Consider the following 18,190-nt stretch of genomic DNA (forward strand, 5'->3'; position numbering starts at 1 on the left):
CTATCCCAACGACATATTTTAAATCACTTAAAAAGACAGTTTCAACCAACTTCATTGCAAAAGGGTAACTGAACAGACCTACTCTAGCCAAATCAATGATTTGTACAAAGAGGCGCCCTATAAACAAAACCTGGCATAACATCAACTGGAAAAACAATTGCCTTGGAGAAGAAAATCAAATGGCCTCATGATTTAAGCCCAACACCGGTTTCATTTAAATATACACAACCTATACTATGCTTAGGATCAGTGGGTTAAGATAATATTTCAAAGATCAAAAATCAACTTACCTAAGTGCTAATTCGACTGGGGGGGGGGGGGGGCACAAAAACTCCGTGAAGTACACTTAAAGGCAGTGAGAGATCAGCAAAATAGAAACTTTTACAGTAACATCAACGTGAATTTATCAAGTTTGTGCTTGTGATGGACACTACAGCAAAGCTTTTGCCTAAACCTTACATAAGGGCATATGTAATTTTAGAGTAAAATAAGTCTATCAAATATACCACCATCTTGTATCACGGATGTACGACTTGTGACCCTGAGTTTGCTCTAAGATTGAACTCATCATGAAAGGGACAGAAACAAAACCACAATCACACACGTTGAAAAGGCCTTAAATGTGAACAAAGTACAACAATTAACGCTTCACTGCCAAATAAAGTTTAATTATTCAATGAATAACCCATCTTTAACCAAAAATAAAGAAAACGGTAAACATACTTAGGAAAAGTATGGGAATAAAGAGGCACATTATTTTTTAATTCCAGGTACTATTGCCCCAGTGATGCTGCAATGAACTTGTTTTCACAATTTGGGTTTCCTGAAGGCTTACCTATCTCCCGACATCAAATACTCCTCAAAGGTTTTCTATTCACTTTTTAGCTAAATTGCACCTTCCTGAAAAAAAAATCTGAAATTGGGGTTAGAGGAGTTTAGAACATAGACGAAAAATACATCTCATATTTAATTAAGTGCTTAAGTGTGAGTGACCTTGAAACCAAACTGAGTGTAATTCATGTACATGGAACAAGCAAAGAGCTTGGACATACCAATCCCATGTATGGAGTTTATGAAGAGCTCTGTTCACACATGCATTCAGCCATAGCTCTTTATCTGAGCGTGGTAACATCTGGAGGACAGAGGGGTATTCAGTCCACATGCACATGTAATCTCTAACCTGTTAAAGAGGAAACCGGGTTTCATGTCATTCCAGGGTGGAAGGGTTCTTCCAATGGTTTAGGAAGAAATGAACTTCTCTTGCAGAGGGAAGACCTCACCCCTCGCTAGAGGGGTCTCTTCAAAAGTTTACTGAGAAGTTAATTCTCCAGCCACATTCAACGTGTGGCCTCCCACTGAAGCTCGAAAGTTGGTAAAGATTGTCAATCTCCACGTATGTTGTGTGCAGCTTCTGGTCAGTTAGAGAGGGAATTCTGTCTCTTTGTCCATTTAATCTTGTGCCTCCATGAGGAGGGATGGTCCTACTAAACTTATATCAGCTCAGTTCAGATCAGATCAGATCAGATCCCTGTTCAACCCACGGCCTCTGGGGAGAATGTTTAAGGAATGCAGAGACCAGCTCTTTACAGGGGCTACTAAAGTATTGTGTGCTTCCACCATCAGACCTGCATCATCTCCGTATTATCACATACTTTGTAATAAAATGGCCACGCTCACATTCAGGATGACTGCCCTAATCCATGGCAAGTGCTGTGCATCATGATGAAGTGCAAGACCCCAGTCTAAATTATCTTGCCTGTCTCAAGCACTGGGGTAGGGGAGATGGAGGGGCATTAGCCTCCCTCTGCCCCCATAAACCCAAAGTGAAACACGAAAGGGCAACTAACTGGGGCTGGCATTCGGAAATCAAACTGCAGTCTGTCGCCAAACTACAAGAGGATTCCCTATCTCAGATCTTCATGCAAAATCAACTGAGAAATAAGCATAGATAACTCGGAAAAAAACACATTGTTTTTCTCCTAATCTAACCAAAACCTGAGAATAACAGACAGGTCCACAAAGTGTTTTTGTAACTATGTCATACCTTGATATAGGTGTGGCCCACTCTTAAATGTCCAGGCATAATTTCACACAAAAAAGGCTTATTGATTCCAAATCTTCAAAATAGCAAATTGTATTTAAGCATCGATTAACAGTAGGGAAGTCATCAGGGAAGGACAGTCAAGCTCATTGCTCCAATTCCCGCGTTCCTATTTCAACATTATTTCAATAATTTAAAAAAACTTGATCTGTTGTTTCGTGATGTGGATCTGCACCGCCAAAACTAGGTGGCAAAAAATACTGTATTTTGTCCCCCCGCCCGCAAGTTTTCTTAATTACAAGCGATCTGTTCAATCTCAAACCAGTGAAGGGCCCCACAACAGTTGCTGTGTTATGGCCCCACAAAAGTATTCGTCATGCAGAGTGTAAAACCTGAAGCTCACAAGTTTGGTTCCTGGCAGCCTTTCATTTTACTGACAGTGCTAAAAGGAGAAACAATGAATTTGGTACAAATGTTCGCATATTGTTCAAGTGCTAAAAAGGAGAAGTTAGATAATAATATGGGCCTCTCTTCTAGCATACACCATTATTTTAAGAAACTTGTCTCACTGCAGCGGTTATACCGAGGGTGGAGATCTAGCTTTAAAGCAGTCAGGATAAGAGGTATAAATAATAACATACGGGATATAGGTGGGAGACCAGCAGTGAGGTGGGAGACTCAGTAGTTTTTTTAATTAAAAATTAAATTATTTTTTATGTCTTCCACCTAAAACTTCTGTTTCAATGCAAGTCTAGGGGGGGATTAAAAATCGCCGAATATTTTTCAGCAAATCTCCCCATTTGTTGTTTCCAAATGTTACCTTTTAAGTGAAGACCGAAGGGACTACGAAGTGTCATTACGAAGACAGAAACTCGCTCTGCACCATTCTCTACTGAATGCTTGCAGACGTGGAGGCAACAGCGTGGAGCAGAGCCTCGGCGGCTGCCAAGTAGGAACTGCTCTTCCTGCTCTAGATCTGAAATACTGCCAGTAGAAGCTGTGCTGCTTCCTGGTCAACAACGAATAGCCTCAGTCCCCAGTGACACGTGGAATTAGGAACTAGCAGCACAGCCTGCTGGTCACCATTACACATCTGCCCATGTGGAACTAGGAGACTGCCACAGCCTTATTTTGTAGCCTTTTTTTAAGCTCAAGAATCACATTTAAAACAGTGATAAAAGAACAAAAAGAAGATTCAACTTAAAGGCAAAAAGAGATAAACACCCATGGCTGGCGCACTCAGTCATTCAACAATTTTGTTGTTTACCATTTGTACAGTGAACAGTCTGTATTGTGGTATCTCAGTGCTTTTGGTAGTCTGTGGAAGACTTAACCGTTGAGAGTTTTTTTTTATTGCAGAATGAGGTCAGCTGACCATTCATATTCATTTGCAGAGCTGCACGACTGTCCAACGGTGACCTATGAGGGCGAGATCCAGGCCAGATATTCAGGGTATCCCCATTCAACACATGTAAACTAGACTCATTTACATAGTCTAAGATTAGTCTGAAAACGTGGTATGGATCAACCTAGGCAGACCCATTCCCACAGCTGATACTGTGCATGTCATTAAATGAATTCTCTTGTGGAGATTTGTAATAGCAGTAAGCAAATTCATCACTCTCAGAAAAGTAAAAGCTGGTGAGATTTGAACCTGTGACATGCTCTGTGGTGAGAACGCCACACACTGCTCTATCTTACTTGTGTAAAACACAAAGTATGGCTTGCAGTGGAAGATTATCGGGCTCCTTATGCCACCTGAGGAAGACTAGGCTGTGGGCTCCCCGAGGAAACTGTCATGATGTCCAAGAACAAGGACAGAAGGGTTATAGCTCTTTCTTCCAGAAAGAAATAAAGCTGTCAGGAACAAAAGACCAAACCGAAATATATAACCAGCTTGTTTCCATCTCTCATGCAAGCTTAGTGTCTCTGCCCACGAGTTGGTCTCCTGCCCCCACACCTTGTGTTGCCTTCTAAAGTACCCTGGGATCAGTGCTTAGGTTAATCCCCTTAATTGGATTGTAAATAAATAACACACAATAGCCTACATCTCCTGGGCTATGGCAAGGTACACACATATCCACACCGACTGAGAGACCAAGCTCACAAAGAGGTCTCCACACTGGGTGCTAAATCTTGAGAAGATTCTTGGCCCAACTGTTCCATTCTTGGTTTCTGCATCTACTGTAACATGTCGACTGCAAATGCAAATGGGCTTTGTTCTCAGACCAGACCTCTGGGAATCTCAAGTCCCTACAGAGGGCAACAGCTGCACATTCCAACAGATGAAGATGGAAAAGGATCAGGGGACATTAGGATTAGTTCATGGCCAGCAAGACCAGGACAGCCAGTGGGGGCAACCAACAATGTCTTTTTTAGGAATGGAAACTGAACAGCTGTCATGAAATAAACTTTACAGGACATGGCAGAGGAAATCCAGGAACTTTTAAATGCTGCAGGCCCTGAAAAGAACTATGGAAATATAAAATCAAGCATTCTCCCAAATGGGTTTGTGAGTGCAATGCATCAACTGGCTTGGTGCCTCAGGTTTCTGAAAGTAAGATGGCCACATAGAGAAGAACAACTTAACCCAAGTAAACTGTACCACAAGCAAATACATACATACTATATTTGTTGGGACCCCCAGCCTCCTGTCACATCCGACAGCTGATGCGAACACTGGGGGGGTAAATATTTAGACATGACACAGCCGAATGTGCTAACCATCAATATGGTATGGAAGACTGTCAGATTTGGTGCACTATGTAGTGCAGAAAAGTAGGATACTGTGAAGAGAAATGCCTCTTGGAGGCCGGAAACATTTATATAAAACATGGATGTAGGGAAGACTCTTAGCGAGCAGTGATGTCAAAGACTTGGCTATGTGTATGAGCTTAAGTGCAGGTCTTCAAGTATGAACAAAGTCCTCCATATACTTAGCAAGGACTGCTTCTTTTGAACGTGCAGTGCATAACAGAGTATGCAGCACTGACTAGAAAAGCACTCTGACATTGTGTGCAATCTCAATTCAGATGCAATCCAGTATTGCATAATTGGTTAATGTACTTTATGGTGTTCAGTAAGGATAGAGGGAAACATTCCCTAGATAAACTCAAGTATTAAGTACTATCAAGCACGTCTCTCCCACAGCTGAGAAAAGCTTGTTGCTGGATTATTTCCAACATCCACACCTGTTGCTTTAGACTCTAAATTGAATTAGGCTAATGAAAAATGGTATCAGACGTTTGAGTCTTGAACAGGGGTTGAGGTAAGAGCATAAGGCAAGGAGTACCAGAGCACAGGAAGGCCCAGGACATTATAAATCCCACCAGTCCATGACAGGGAACGCATCCTCCGTTCAGAGCAAAAGCTGGGGTTAACTTTCATGTTTGGAGGCTCCACGCTGCCCCCGGTGTATCTTCATGTGTTTGGAAAGATGGTCGCTGCGGGCAAACCTCTTCTCACACACCAAGCACTGGTACGGCTTGATCCCGGAGTGGGACCTTTTGTGGCGCGAGAGCTCATCTGAGCGGGAAAACCTGGAGGAAGAGGAAATAGGGTTATTAGTCTATGCAATGGTCTAAAAGCATTTCTATATAGCCGATAAAACAACCTACCTACTCTTAAGTGTGAGAAAAACACTTTTTTGTTTTACCGTTACAACCACTTTAGTTCAGTTAGAATAACACACAAATCACATTTCCATGTATGCTCATAAACAACGGCCAAAATGTGATTGTTCAAATTAGAGGAGGTTTAGCCGACATACCAGGACATATTACAATGCTGAATCAAAAGGTCAGAGAAATGACGTTGTCTCCTACTAAGGTGCATTAGATTCATATACATTTATTAAAAGGAGAAGTACAAGAGAAATATATGGAGACTATCAGAAAAACGTGGCAGGTGTATGTAGGGAAGTCAAACATTATATAACCGATATAGATACTAAACTGGCTTTCTTGGGCAGTATCAAACTCATCATTTTTTACTCTGGGAGTCTTATTAAATACAATTTGTGGTAATATATTCGCAATATCAGTTTTCACATGCAAAAGATTACTTAAATTCTATCTAAGGATTGCTGAACAACTTTGCATTTTTGCTCTGCTTTCCACCAGATTTCTTTGTCCCATAATTTGGATAGAAATTTGGATGAATGTTTAGAGGCTCCTTTGAAATGAATTTCAGAGCTTCAAGATATCATCCATTTTAAAGTGGTGTCCAAAGAAGGCAAACCACGCTTTAAATTTGCAGATCAGACAAACCCTTAAATACAGTGGCACAGAATGAGCACACTGTGCTAGGATATATGCTATTTACATTTACAGCCATATAAAAAGCTGTTTAAATAGTCCCTGCTCTTGCTTGTCCGTGTTATGCTGATCACTCTAAGAAAAATATTTTAAAATGGGAGTTATATCGAAGAAATCTTATTCACATAATTGGAAAAAATGAGGGAAATATGTGTATATGCATGTCCCAAAACAGCAGTTAGTTTGAGATTTCGGTATGCATTTTCAAATAAATGTTCCATTTTCATTTAAAAAAAAAAAAAAAAAAAAAAGAGTTTCTCACAGCTGAACATAACATTGCTTTCCCTTTTAGAACAGATTATACAAAGCTCTAAAAAGAATGTTTAAAAAAATATTACAATGCGGCATGGCCTGGCCGAGCAAGCAGCAGATCTGCTGAACCCACTCGGTTTTGGCGTCAATGACATACAGAGTATCCCACAGTGAAACCTACTAGCTGCTGCTATCCACCAGTAAACTAGGGGACACCCAGAGCACCCGCTGACAATATATGGGGGTGGGGGAAGGGAGAGTCACCTCCCTGCCAGACGGGGTTTGCCTGTTCAGAGGCCGGATTGGACCTACTCCCCTGGTTAAGGCGCTCAAGAAAATTGGGCTAGGGGAGGTACAGAGGAAGCGCTGTCCTCCTTCGCTGTAGACCCTGCTGGCTTTTAGGGGGGTTGGGGGGGAGCTGGCGTGACAGAGACGAGGTGCCAGATCCTGTCAGCCCACCGCAGTGATCTGGACTGCTTCCCTCATCTGGATGCAGGCTCCTGTGATGCATAGCCATACCCACGAGGTGAGCTGTGGGCAGTCAGGGGGTCCACTGCTCCTGTGACACATTTCTCTGGACAAATGCCCTGACGGCCCTGCTGCACGAGCAGCTCTACCGGGATTCTTTCTTCAGAAGGAGGGCAGAGAGCCCTGCAGATCCTAGGCGGGCGGCAGAGGACTGGAGACAATGAAGCCCAGGGCTGCCAATAGACTCGCCTGAGGCCAGTCCTGGAAGTGTGCTGAAGCTCCAGAGAGCTTGGGCTTACAACTGTCCCACCGGCACCAACAACCAGCACCCTGCACAAGGCATTTCCCCTGCAGGGGGAGCACTTCCTCGATGCCCACTGAAGACCTGGAATAACACCGCCCCTCTAAAACCATAAAAATATAAAATGGAAGCTGGAGCTACTACGCCCTATTCTTGGGAAAAGAGAATCAGGGAACTGCATCCCCCACATCAGTGAATGCTCAACCCAAGGGCACCCCAGGCCATGACAGGATGAAACAGGAGTCCCCCTTTACGGCTCTGGCACCAGGCCCACAATGTTCAGCAGAAGCGTGGAGTTAGTATCCTCTGACCACCCCAATGGGGCCCTGTGAATCATCAACCCACCCTTCTCCCCGCCTGACTTCCCAGCATCAGCGAGTAAAAAGCCACAATGGTGAAAGGCAAACCAGCTAAGGAGAGCAGTCAAGGAGCTGTGGACCTGCAAGGCTACAGGAGAAGGGACTTGCTAATCGGAGGCCGATCAGTGGGAAAGCCAACAGAGCCCGGTAAAGCCACTCTCCCAGGAATATATGGACCACTTCCTTACAGAAATAGGCCCACTCAAAGCAGAATTAAAGTCCTTTATCAGGGAGGTCGGTAGGGAGGTATTGGAACTGAGGGACCTGGCACCTGACACAAGCGGCAGACTCACGCACGGAAGACCAAGCAATGCTGTGGAAGAGATCAATGTCTTGGAGGAGCAGAATAGCAAGTTATAGTGGAAAAAGAAGGGATCTTGAGAATCTGAGCTGTAGGATTAACATCTGCATATGGGGTGTACTGCAGGGCACAGAAGATCCAACACTTTAGCATTCGTGTCAGAGCACTTAACACCATTGGTGAGACCCTGCTCTCCTGCCTCTAAACAGGACCAGGCTCACAGTATAGCTTCAGGTCAGGGATGCCCTCACATTGACCGCCCCTTGTCATCATAACTTGCCTCCACTACTACGAAGTGAAAGAAGCAATTACGGCAGTGCCACACAGAAAGGCTGCCATAATCTTTCACAGTGCAACGGTCCATATTTACCAACACCTGTTGCTAACAACCCTCAAAAGCCTCAGAGAGTTCTGATCAGTCACAAAAGCCTTGAAAGAGTGGAATCTCACCTACCAATGGAGCCACCCCTTCAGCCTCATTTTCCAATTTAATGGCTGGCACTAAGGTGGCTACAGGAGACTAAAACCTTGCTTGACATCCCAGCTGAAGTAGAAAGGGATGCCCTCCCCACAACCACACCTGCACCAATCACGGAGGAAAACATCAGGTTCAGACTGACACACCCACCTGGAACGGCAAACGCGGACAAAAAGTCCCCAAAGCAACAGAGGATGCTAAAGCAGCTACAGTTTCCCATCTACAACAAATGAAGGGGAAATCTCGGCCCTACTAAAAAATGAACTAGAGGAACTGGGGCTCCTCTATGCCTGACTACTCCTTCTATTCTCACTTTCACACTTCCTATTCCAGCATTGACTACATACTATTTTCCCACTCTCTTCTACCCACACTGGCATCTGCCAACATATCCACCTCGGACCACACTCTGGTAGGATGACGTGACGATCCCTGCATACCTCAACAATCTGCAGTCTAGCACCTGCACCCGCAACTAATGTGCTACCCTACGAATAGAGCAGACATCCAAGAGGCCGTACAAGTCTACTTTGCACATACCACCACCGATGTCCCGAAACACATTCATTAGGATGCTTTAAAAACCACAGTATGCGGGACTATAGCAGTCATAGATAAAGGCAGAACGAGGGAGGTCAGACTGGTGGGAAATTCTTTGATGGCTGAGATAAAACAACTAAAGGATCTGGATAAACAAAAGTCTTCTAAGTTTCTTAAGCAGGAAATTGGCCATAATTAGGGGGCATTCGAAACTTCATAGAACTAACTGAACAGAAGGCATCCTTCTAATGACCTGTTTCTACAACGAGGTGACAAAGTTGGTACCATTCTCTGGAGAAAGATAAGCAAGAGGCCTTCCAGGACTACTACCAAACCCTCTACACACAGGACCCAGACCCTGCACGTGTGTGTAATTTCCTCCACCACTGTGCATGGGACCCAATTACTGCCCAATAAGGGTATATCCTTAGAGGCCCCTATAGATGCGGCGGTACTGCAGAGCGTAGTCATGGATAACCCAGCAGGGAAAACCACAGGGCCAGAGACGACCTACCAGTAGAATTTTACAAAGTCTCCCTACCAGCCCTGGGGGCCTAACTGATCCACTCTAAAACTCATTCACCTCTGCAATATAATTGCCCACCCTCTATGCGGGAGGCATAAATAACCTTACTCCCCAAATCCGGGAAAGATCTGTCAAACGGAGCGTTGTATCGCCCTACCACTCTCATAAATGTAGCAGCACAAATCTTTACTAAACAACTAGCAATATGCCTAGACCCTCTGTTCACCTTCCTCATAGAATCGGACCAGGTCAGGTTCATACTCAACCAGCTAGGCTTTGACAATAGCCGCTGTCCGGCCCATCTGATTGAAAAAGGAACAGAGCCATGAGATCCCTACCATGCTTCTCTCCTTCGACGCAGAGACAGTACATGACCAAGTGAGCTGGACGTTTACAGCAGAGGCCTCCAGAAGCTGCAATTCCCAAGCCGCTTTTGGGAAAAAGTCCTAGCAGCTTAAACTGCTACTTCCGCAGTGATCAAGCTCAATGGATGACTCTCTGCCCCTATCACCCTGTATCGGGGAATGAAACAAAGATTCCCATTACCTAAACTACTATTTGCCCTGATAGTAGAACCACTTGCCATCACGATTAGGCTGGAGCGGCAAATCACTGGCATTCCCTTTTCAGAGCAATCACATAAGACTTTCTTGTTGCAGATGACGTCCTCCTCACCTTCACCAACACCATGGTCTCCCTCACTGCACTAGACGCCATTCGAAAAGGAGTATGTGGGTATACTGGGCTTTAGGGTCAAACTAATTAAATCACATGTACTCAATCTCACAATTCCACCCACTGACCTCACGACTCTTCAAGAGTCGACCACCATCAATGGGCTTGAAAGTCGATCAAATACCTGCGGTTTACCATTACCTCACACCTGCTGGAATGGCCTGGTGCAAGCTGCAAGCTTTCCCGCAAAGAAATACTTGAGAATCACTGGTGCCTGCTTTACTTGGCTTGGCCGGGCCGCATCAATGTTGTTAAAATGAATGTCCTCCCACGAGTCCTATACATATTTAAAACGCTGCCAACTCCCATCCCCAACCAAGATATTGTGCGGCTTCAAAGCAACATTTGCAAACTTGTCTGGGCAGGGAAAATTCAGCAACTCTCCAATAAAAATCTAATGCATCCACATGATAGAGGAGGTATGGCCTGCTCCCATCTACTGGAATACTACCAGCTGGCATACATCCAGTATGTCTTGGAATAGATCATCCATAAGAGTGAGGAACATTGGCTACACACGGACCAGGCTGTCACTTGGTCACTGCTCTGGGACCTGACGTGGCTACCTAAACAAAATACATGGCCTAAAAGCACCTATATCGCTACGGCCACCCAAAAAGGGCTTGACATTTGGGACCACAAAGCGGTTCAGAGGAGGCTCATGACTTTTCAATCCCCCAATAAGCCCTGAACTTCATCCCTGCCCTAGCCACCTTCAAAGAGAGTGAAAGGAGAGACTACAGATTTATAAGCCATCTTTGCACAGGCAAGTCAGTCAAATCATTTGAAAGTTGCAAGCAGGAATTCCATGTCACAGACAAGTCACGGCTCCAGTCATGCCAACTCCACTACTATGTACTCCACTCACCCAATCAAATGGCGCCACACAGCGCTTGACCCTCTTCAAGAAGCTGGTGAGATCCTTCTCAGGCACTAAAGGCCTTACATACAAAACTTACCATTCCCTTCAGGATTCTAAACTATGCACTCCACACACCTATCATAAGAGATTGACAGCTGACCTGGGGAGGGACAAATATACCAAAGATCTGGGACTTACAGTGGGTGGTCATACCAAGATCCTTCCAAAGTATCCCCAAAAGGGATTCAGCATACAAGGTGACAGCCAAGTGTACCTCACACCAGTCAGACTGTCGGCCTGGGAAGTGCTGCTGTGAGTCCTTTTGCCCTGGATGCGATCTTGTGGGGGGACCTGGGATTGTCTCTCGTTGTACACTTGTTTCATTGTGTTTGTACTGGTACAGATTATTGCAATAAAGAATAAAGTGTACTGGGTTATAGTGAAAACAAATAAAATGATCTGCCCTGACATTGTGTGCAAATAAATAAATAAATATTGTGCAAGTTCTCCAGCATTCTGAAACACAAGAGATTAAACTGCCTAGTATCAAACTTTTGTCTAATAGAATAAAATGTAAATTATTTATTATAGCAATGTTGGTTTTTTGCGCACTTGTTCAAGATCACAAGAAGGTTAAAATATGTGCCAGTTATCTCAAGATTAACATGCTTTATAATACTGGAAAAAGAAAGAAGTAGCTAGGTCTTTGAATATTTCTCCTTGCTTCCCCTTCTGCCTTTGTCACAGATTCTCAGTACTTACCTCCATCCACAGTCCACCCAGGTGCAGATGTAGGGCTTCTCTCCTGTGTGCCGTCGGAAGTGTGCCTTCAGGTGCGAGCTCTTGGTGTACATTTTGCCACAGCCAGGGTGACTACACTTGTGAACCCGGATGACAGATGGGGAGACCTTCTGTAGTCTTTGCAAGCCAGTAGCCGTACCCAGAATGCTTCCCAAAGAAAGTGGCCGGACTGCAATAGGCAGAGGGGCAATCCGGACATATTTTTGATCCCCAGCACCTGGGGGACTCTGGGATACATGTGGTACAACAGTTACACTCTGGCCCTGGACACTAATGACCAGTTGAGCAAGACGGATACCCCCGATGACGCTGGGTGATAGGGGTCTGCCACTGGCTACCTGAAGAGGCTGAATCTGTAGGATAACTGGGATACTGCCTGTGGAAGGTGACACAACAGCAGAGTTCCCAGATGGTGGCTTAGTCTGGACTGCATCGAGAGTGTTTCCTACGGAAGAGACTGATGGCCCATGCTCACTGGATTTGGAACTTGGTCTCTCCAGGTGCAACTCCGATTTGATGTCAGTCTTCAGTTCAGATTTAATCTCCAGCTTGGATCCAATTGACTGGTTCTCACTTAGCTCCCCTTTGATCATCTCCATCTTCTCTTTAAGAAACTCTTCAATTTCCTCCAGAGTTGGGACAAAGTCTCCCAAAGGGGTGGAGCAGAAATCAGGCAACTTGAGGTGGGCCTCATACACTGTTGGGTGTGACACCTTGCTGGACTCCAGTGACCTAGACAGCACAAAGTCCACTTCCTGTGGCGGGATTTCCAGCTCTTTAGAGCTAGAGCAGCTGTGCACCATGGAAACCTCCCCCCCATAGTGATCTGCCAGCATGGATGGTGGCATCTTGTCTTTCTTCAAGTCGACAGGAGGCTCACTAGGGCTTACAGATCCTGCAGGCAAATACACAGAAGGCAAAAGCTGGCTCTGTAATACTGAGACCATTTGTTGACAACTCAATGCCTTCCTCAGTTCCCAACCAACTAGCGAATGAAGCAGAAGGAGTCCACAGGAGTGATTCTGAAGTGATGGCCGTAACCTGTAAAAAAGGATCAAATGAAACACATTTATTAGTAAATGCACAAAGAAAGCATCACATATCCTAAGATTGTTAAAGTAGAAAAACTGTTTTTGAAGACATATAAATCTAATAATTGACAATCAAAAGTACACAATCTCCCGGGACTACCTTGCCAACATACTGACCCTTTGCCCACCTTTTAGGAATTTACAAAACCATTAACCAAAACTTGTGAGTCACACTCAAACCACTCGATCATCCAGATTCCAGTTTCTCTATCTTGTAGGCCCTTACATCAACAGAACAGAATGTGCCCTGCGATTCGACCTTGTTCCAAATGCACAGTTAAAAAAAACCCTAAAACAACATCAAGAATCTGGAACAAAAGAAAAATAAATGACGATGTTGCAAAACTGTAAGAAGGAATATTATGTTATTTTACTATGTATTGCTGAATTATTGCTGCTTACTCTTTAGCAAAGGTCAGCCATGGAGCCTCCCTCCCACTTCTCAAATGTAGGGCCACACCTGGTTTAGAATGTGTTGCAATGCAGCTTACAATGCAACCCCTTTAGGTTTTCTCTGTGCCATGTCTCTGAGATCTATTGCCTTTGCAGATTCCTACTAGCTGAACAGCTACATACAACTCTGCTGGTGAGACGTGTGGCTGGATTTCAGGTGCACACGTGTCAACAACCCTCACAATTTAGTCACGATGCCTACATTTTTTGTTTCTTAGCCATGAAAGTGAACAAGACTATAAAGGAATGACTATACTTGGTAAAGAACTGTGAGCACACACAGTTATGATAACTATGCTTAAGCAAACGAGTAAAATAAATAAAAAGTAACAATTACAGCGATCAATGTAAAGCTAGATTTGTTCTTTTTATATGTCAACTTACACATATATTGATCAGTGCACCATCACCAATGCAGGTATAAAGTTTCCAGACAAGTCAAAAACTTTCTAAGAAACTGTAATGCTTCACTGGCAGGCAGTGTACATTTCTGAAAGCAGAAGTAAATGCAATGCTGCTTGCTCAATGGAGACGTAACAAAGATACTAGTCGATCTCTGAATATTTCACCAGTAGTAGGTATAAGACCCAAACAAACCTTGCCAAGGAGGATTATGAAAGCCTTCTGAGGAGTGGCGGCTCTTCCTAAGTGGGCGCTGGGGCTCCACCCCCTTTATATTTCCACTAAATGCTTTTTAATTTTGTTTGTAACTGTTCAAAAAATAAAGGTAAACTGAGGGCAGCTCTTCAACAGCACTTATCTCAGACGCACTCTCCTGATGTAATCCTTATCAGATGTTGCAGCTGCTCAGCCTGCCGTCAATCACAATTTGCCGGGTTGATGAGCTCACAGCCCTGAGGCCTGTGACGTCATCAGCTCGGCAAAATCAATGTCCCCGAGTCTAAGCTCCACCTTCTGATTATGTGGGTGTAAAGTTAGCCTCCGGGCGCTTGAGGGTGAAGCCCTGTAGCACCACAGGCTACACGTCAATCAGGGACTGGAGCCAAGCCACCCCACCCTTTCACCAATCGTCACAGGGTGGGGTGGGATCAAGCCTCTCCGACCCCCACCTCGTCCTGTGACGAGTTGTGAGAGGGTGGGATTAGAGGCTGCAGGCGCAACGAAGGCATCGGAGTTTGCTAAAGAGTTTTAAATATACGATGCCGCTGCGCTCGTTCCTGCTTCCTGCACTGGCTCTCTAGTGCAGTGATTCCCAAACTGTGCGCCGCCACGTTGTTTTCTTCTGTGTGAAGGAGGTGGATAGAATTTCTCTCAAGCATCACTAACATATACGCAGCTGGCCATATTGTTTTACTTGGTACTGGACGGATGAGTGCTGAGCTGCACTATGCACAGCGAAGAGGGCCCGTCTATTATAAACTTCAGCTTTAATCTTCTAGAAACTTTAATTTTGTATTTTCTGTTAGTATGATTTCTTGCTTCCTATGCTACAAAAGACGCATGTGTGTCTGAGCAGCAAACATCAATTAAGACTCAAACATAAAAATGAAAATTAAATACATTAACAAGGGAATATAAAGGGTACGTTAAAAGTGATTATTGCAAAATATATTGTCTAAAATGCACTTTGTAGATCTAAACTTTTGTAAACTTTATGATTCCTGTTTTCTATTTGTTTGTTAAGGTGGTTAATGTTTTTTAAAGAGGTGAAAAGGGGCCTGTAATTAATATTGCAGATGCTTTGTGCTGAAGTCGTTTTAGTGTCCACCAAGGAGGAAGTCCATGTTCTTTCCTGAGAAATATATATCATGAACGAGTGAGTGAATTTAAAAACCGCGACACCTCTGTCTAGTTCGAACATTGTCACGCTTTGCAGTCCTGGCAGCTACATTGTCTGATCTACATGTCCTCTGTCAAATCTTTTTGTGGAAAAGGATTACCTGTAAACACATTTATGATAGGTGACATTTATTTACTAAGAAAGTGTGGACTAAAATGAAACAAACATTAGGGATTTGTTTTCCATCGTTATACATGCAGGAAAACTCCTCCTGTGATAATGTTGTGAAATAGAAACAGCACTGTAGTTTGAACCTTGCTTGCCCTCAAACAATGCTGCCTACATTTCCAAAATGAAGACAATATTTTTGAAGAAGGATATCTGATACAACAATCAAGAATGTATTGTACTTGTTGGAATACAAAACATGAACATAGTTTACATTTTGAGTGCTTTTATGTTATTGCATTAAAAGACCTCAGCTTTTTAAACATTACATTACTTTGCTTTGATAAACGAGGTAGGTTACTGTATCTGAGACCCGTTTCACAATTGAAGATGAATATAAAGGTAATTAAGTGCCTTGTGTTTGTATGAAATCTAATGCATGATTAATAAACATTGCTTAGGCTGAGGCTGTAGTTCCCAAACTGAGCGCCGCAGCACCCCAGTGCCCCTGGCTGGTTTTGGTTGCGTATGTCCAGCTCCGGGATGAGCGTGCATGAACATCAAACAGATGCACTGTATGACCTGACGGCACACACATATGTGACAAGGGAGAGTAGACATATCCTTGCATTTACACACACTGTTCTTCATACCTTCATCTCAATTATTTTCAGGGATTAAATGGGAAGTACTATAGAGGCCAGGCTTACAATCCCCACCACCACTGTCCCCTCCGCTGCCAAAACAGGTAATGTAATGGGGAGCCGCACGCAATGGTCAAGGGAGCCACGAGTCAAAAAAGTTGGGGAACTACTGCTCTAGTGCATCGCTGTGCTGGAGAGGGAGACTTCAGGGAGTGTGACTCGAGTTTGCCTCAGGTACAAGAAAAAAGTTTGGCAAACCAGACAGACTCTCTGCTTGGCCCAATACGTATAGGCACGTGGGGTGGATGTAGGGGGGATGTGCCTAAAGTGTATTTGGCCGTCACCTTAAAGTAACTGCACATAATAAACATGCCTTAGACGAAAAAGAAATGCATGTGTCTTTATCACGCATATTAGTTTACCTCACACTCTCCTGGCTTACAAACAGGTTTAGTCATCTTTCTTCCCAGGCACCCTCACATTGTTCTCAAGTCTGCTCCCCAGTGTCTCCCGACTGCAGGCCTGCACTCCTTCACATCCACATAGTTAAACACCAGTGGCACTGGACCCCACCAAACCTTCCTGTCCCAGCAGGAGATCGAGGGCTTCGAGAATATAGGAGGGGCATAGGGAGGGTTGCAAGGATTGGGCTCAGCAGAGCGGACATCAGGGCCGGGCATAGGGCATGAAAGGTGAAGAGAAAGTGCGAAATGGAGAAGGACCGCTCCCAAGCTAGAGAGGCAGCAAGCTGGAAAAGCGGGAAGTGCAGGAAGCCTACCTGTAGGGTATTCCTGGGTGTCTGGAAACATGGAGAATTGCCTGATAATTCCATGTTATTGGAAATGTAAAGTTTCCACTGCTGGATATTTGCAAACCGTTTTCACATGAAGTGTACGACGACTACACCAGCCGCCAGGATGCATTATGTTTCAGAACGCTTTAGTGGCATGAAAAGACAGACACGAACGACAAAGTAAACACAGTACCTAATATGCTTTACAGACTACACTTTTAGTGTGTTATTTATTCTTATTGTTGTCTGTGGACAGTGTGGTTTTGATATCACCATTATTTTGTCTTTGTGCGACTGATGGTTGTCTGGTCTTTGCTGGTGCCTGTCACTGTGGCCGATGTTTTCTGCGCACAGCACTCCTTACAGGCTGTTTCTTTGCAACTACTATTGTACTTTTAATTTCTCCTCAGGCGACAGCACAGACTTACTACATAAACATAGTTTCTTTGCTCTTGCACACATTTGTGTGCTTCAAGCTTGATTTATTTTTCTGGAAGTGGGAATTCCTGTCTGTTTGACCTTCAGATGACATTTATATGAGCAGTGTGGGGGTGAAGAAGAGTGTGGATGATAAGAATGTGGCTGTCATAATGGGGTTTTAGATTACTGTTTCTGTATTTTTTTGAGTAATGGAGGTTCTGGATGCTTGTATCTGAGATACGGAGGTTACGTGTGAAAAAAGGGGGAGCTGTGAGTGACTCAGTCTTGTATGTTTGTAAGAGGGCTGTTGGCGTGTTTGGTGACTCTTGGCAGGTGTGTTTGTGATGACATGGGCATGCTGGCCTGAGTGAGGGAGTGATCCCAGTGTGCTTAAAACTCAGTTTTTTATGTGTGTGACTATTTTGTGTCGTGTTTGTTTAGTGTATTTGTTAGAGGTTTTATGTTCAACCTGTCTGTGATGATTGTGCTTTTGGGAGTTTGAGTTGTGCTGATGTATGTTTAATCTGTGTGTCTGTGTTGCATGTGTTTGCGGTATGCCTCACTGATAGATCGAGGTAATGCCTGCAGTGTGCATCCATAAATTGCAACATCGCGCTCTCTCCCCTGGGGAGATTTGGAACAGTAAACCCTAATTGTATATTTACTTGCTGCAGAGGAAGATGTTAGCAAAAACACAGGTCACACGTGTACCTAAATATATTTAGCTTCTAAACAAAAGTGATAAGGGGAACACATGCTTCAAGTGTAATCATCTGAGATCCCTCTAGGCAGGGTTCAATTCCGTTGTTTATTAGGTTGTTTAAATCATTACAGAAGGTAACTAACAAATTACTGAGCAAGTGTATACCCACCTCCAAATGCCAGCCATGTGCTCATTTT

General features: G+C 44.0%; 1 protein-coding gene across 1 annotated transcript in view; it reads right to left on the reverse strand.

Annotated features, from left to right (window-relative positions):
• Positions 1-644: 644 nt before the first annotated feature.
• LOC138299875 (Krueppel-like factor 15) overlaps positions 645-18,190 on the reverse strand; it is a 34,854-nt gene continuing 17,308 nt past the window's right edge. Inside the window, exons 2-3 of the mRNA XM_069238557.1 lie at positions 11,942-13,021; positions 645-5,580 (exon numbers count right to left, since the gene is read on the reverse strand). Of these exons, the coding sequence (XP_069094658.1) occupies positions 5,418-5,580; positions 11,942-12,927 (1,149 nt within the window). The 5' untranslated portion in view covers positions 12,928-13,021 and the 3' untranslated portion in view covers positions 645-5,417. The remainder of the gene's footprint in view (positions 5,581-11,941; positions 13,022-18,190) is intronic.

Source organism: Pleurodeles waltl, chromosome 6 (genome assembly GCF_031143425.1).
Source record: "Pleurodeles waltl isolate 20211129_DDA chromosome 6, aPleWal1.hap1.20221129, whole genome shotgun sequence".
Lineage (NCBI taxonomy): Eukaryota > Metazoa > Chordata > Amphibia > Caudata > Salamandridae > Pleurodeles > Pleurodeles waltl.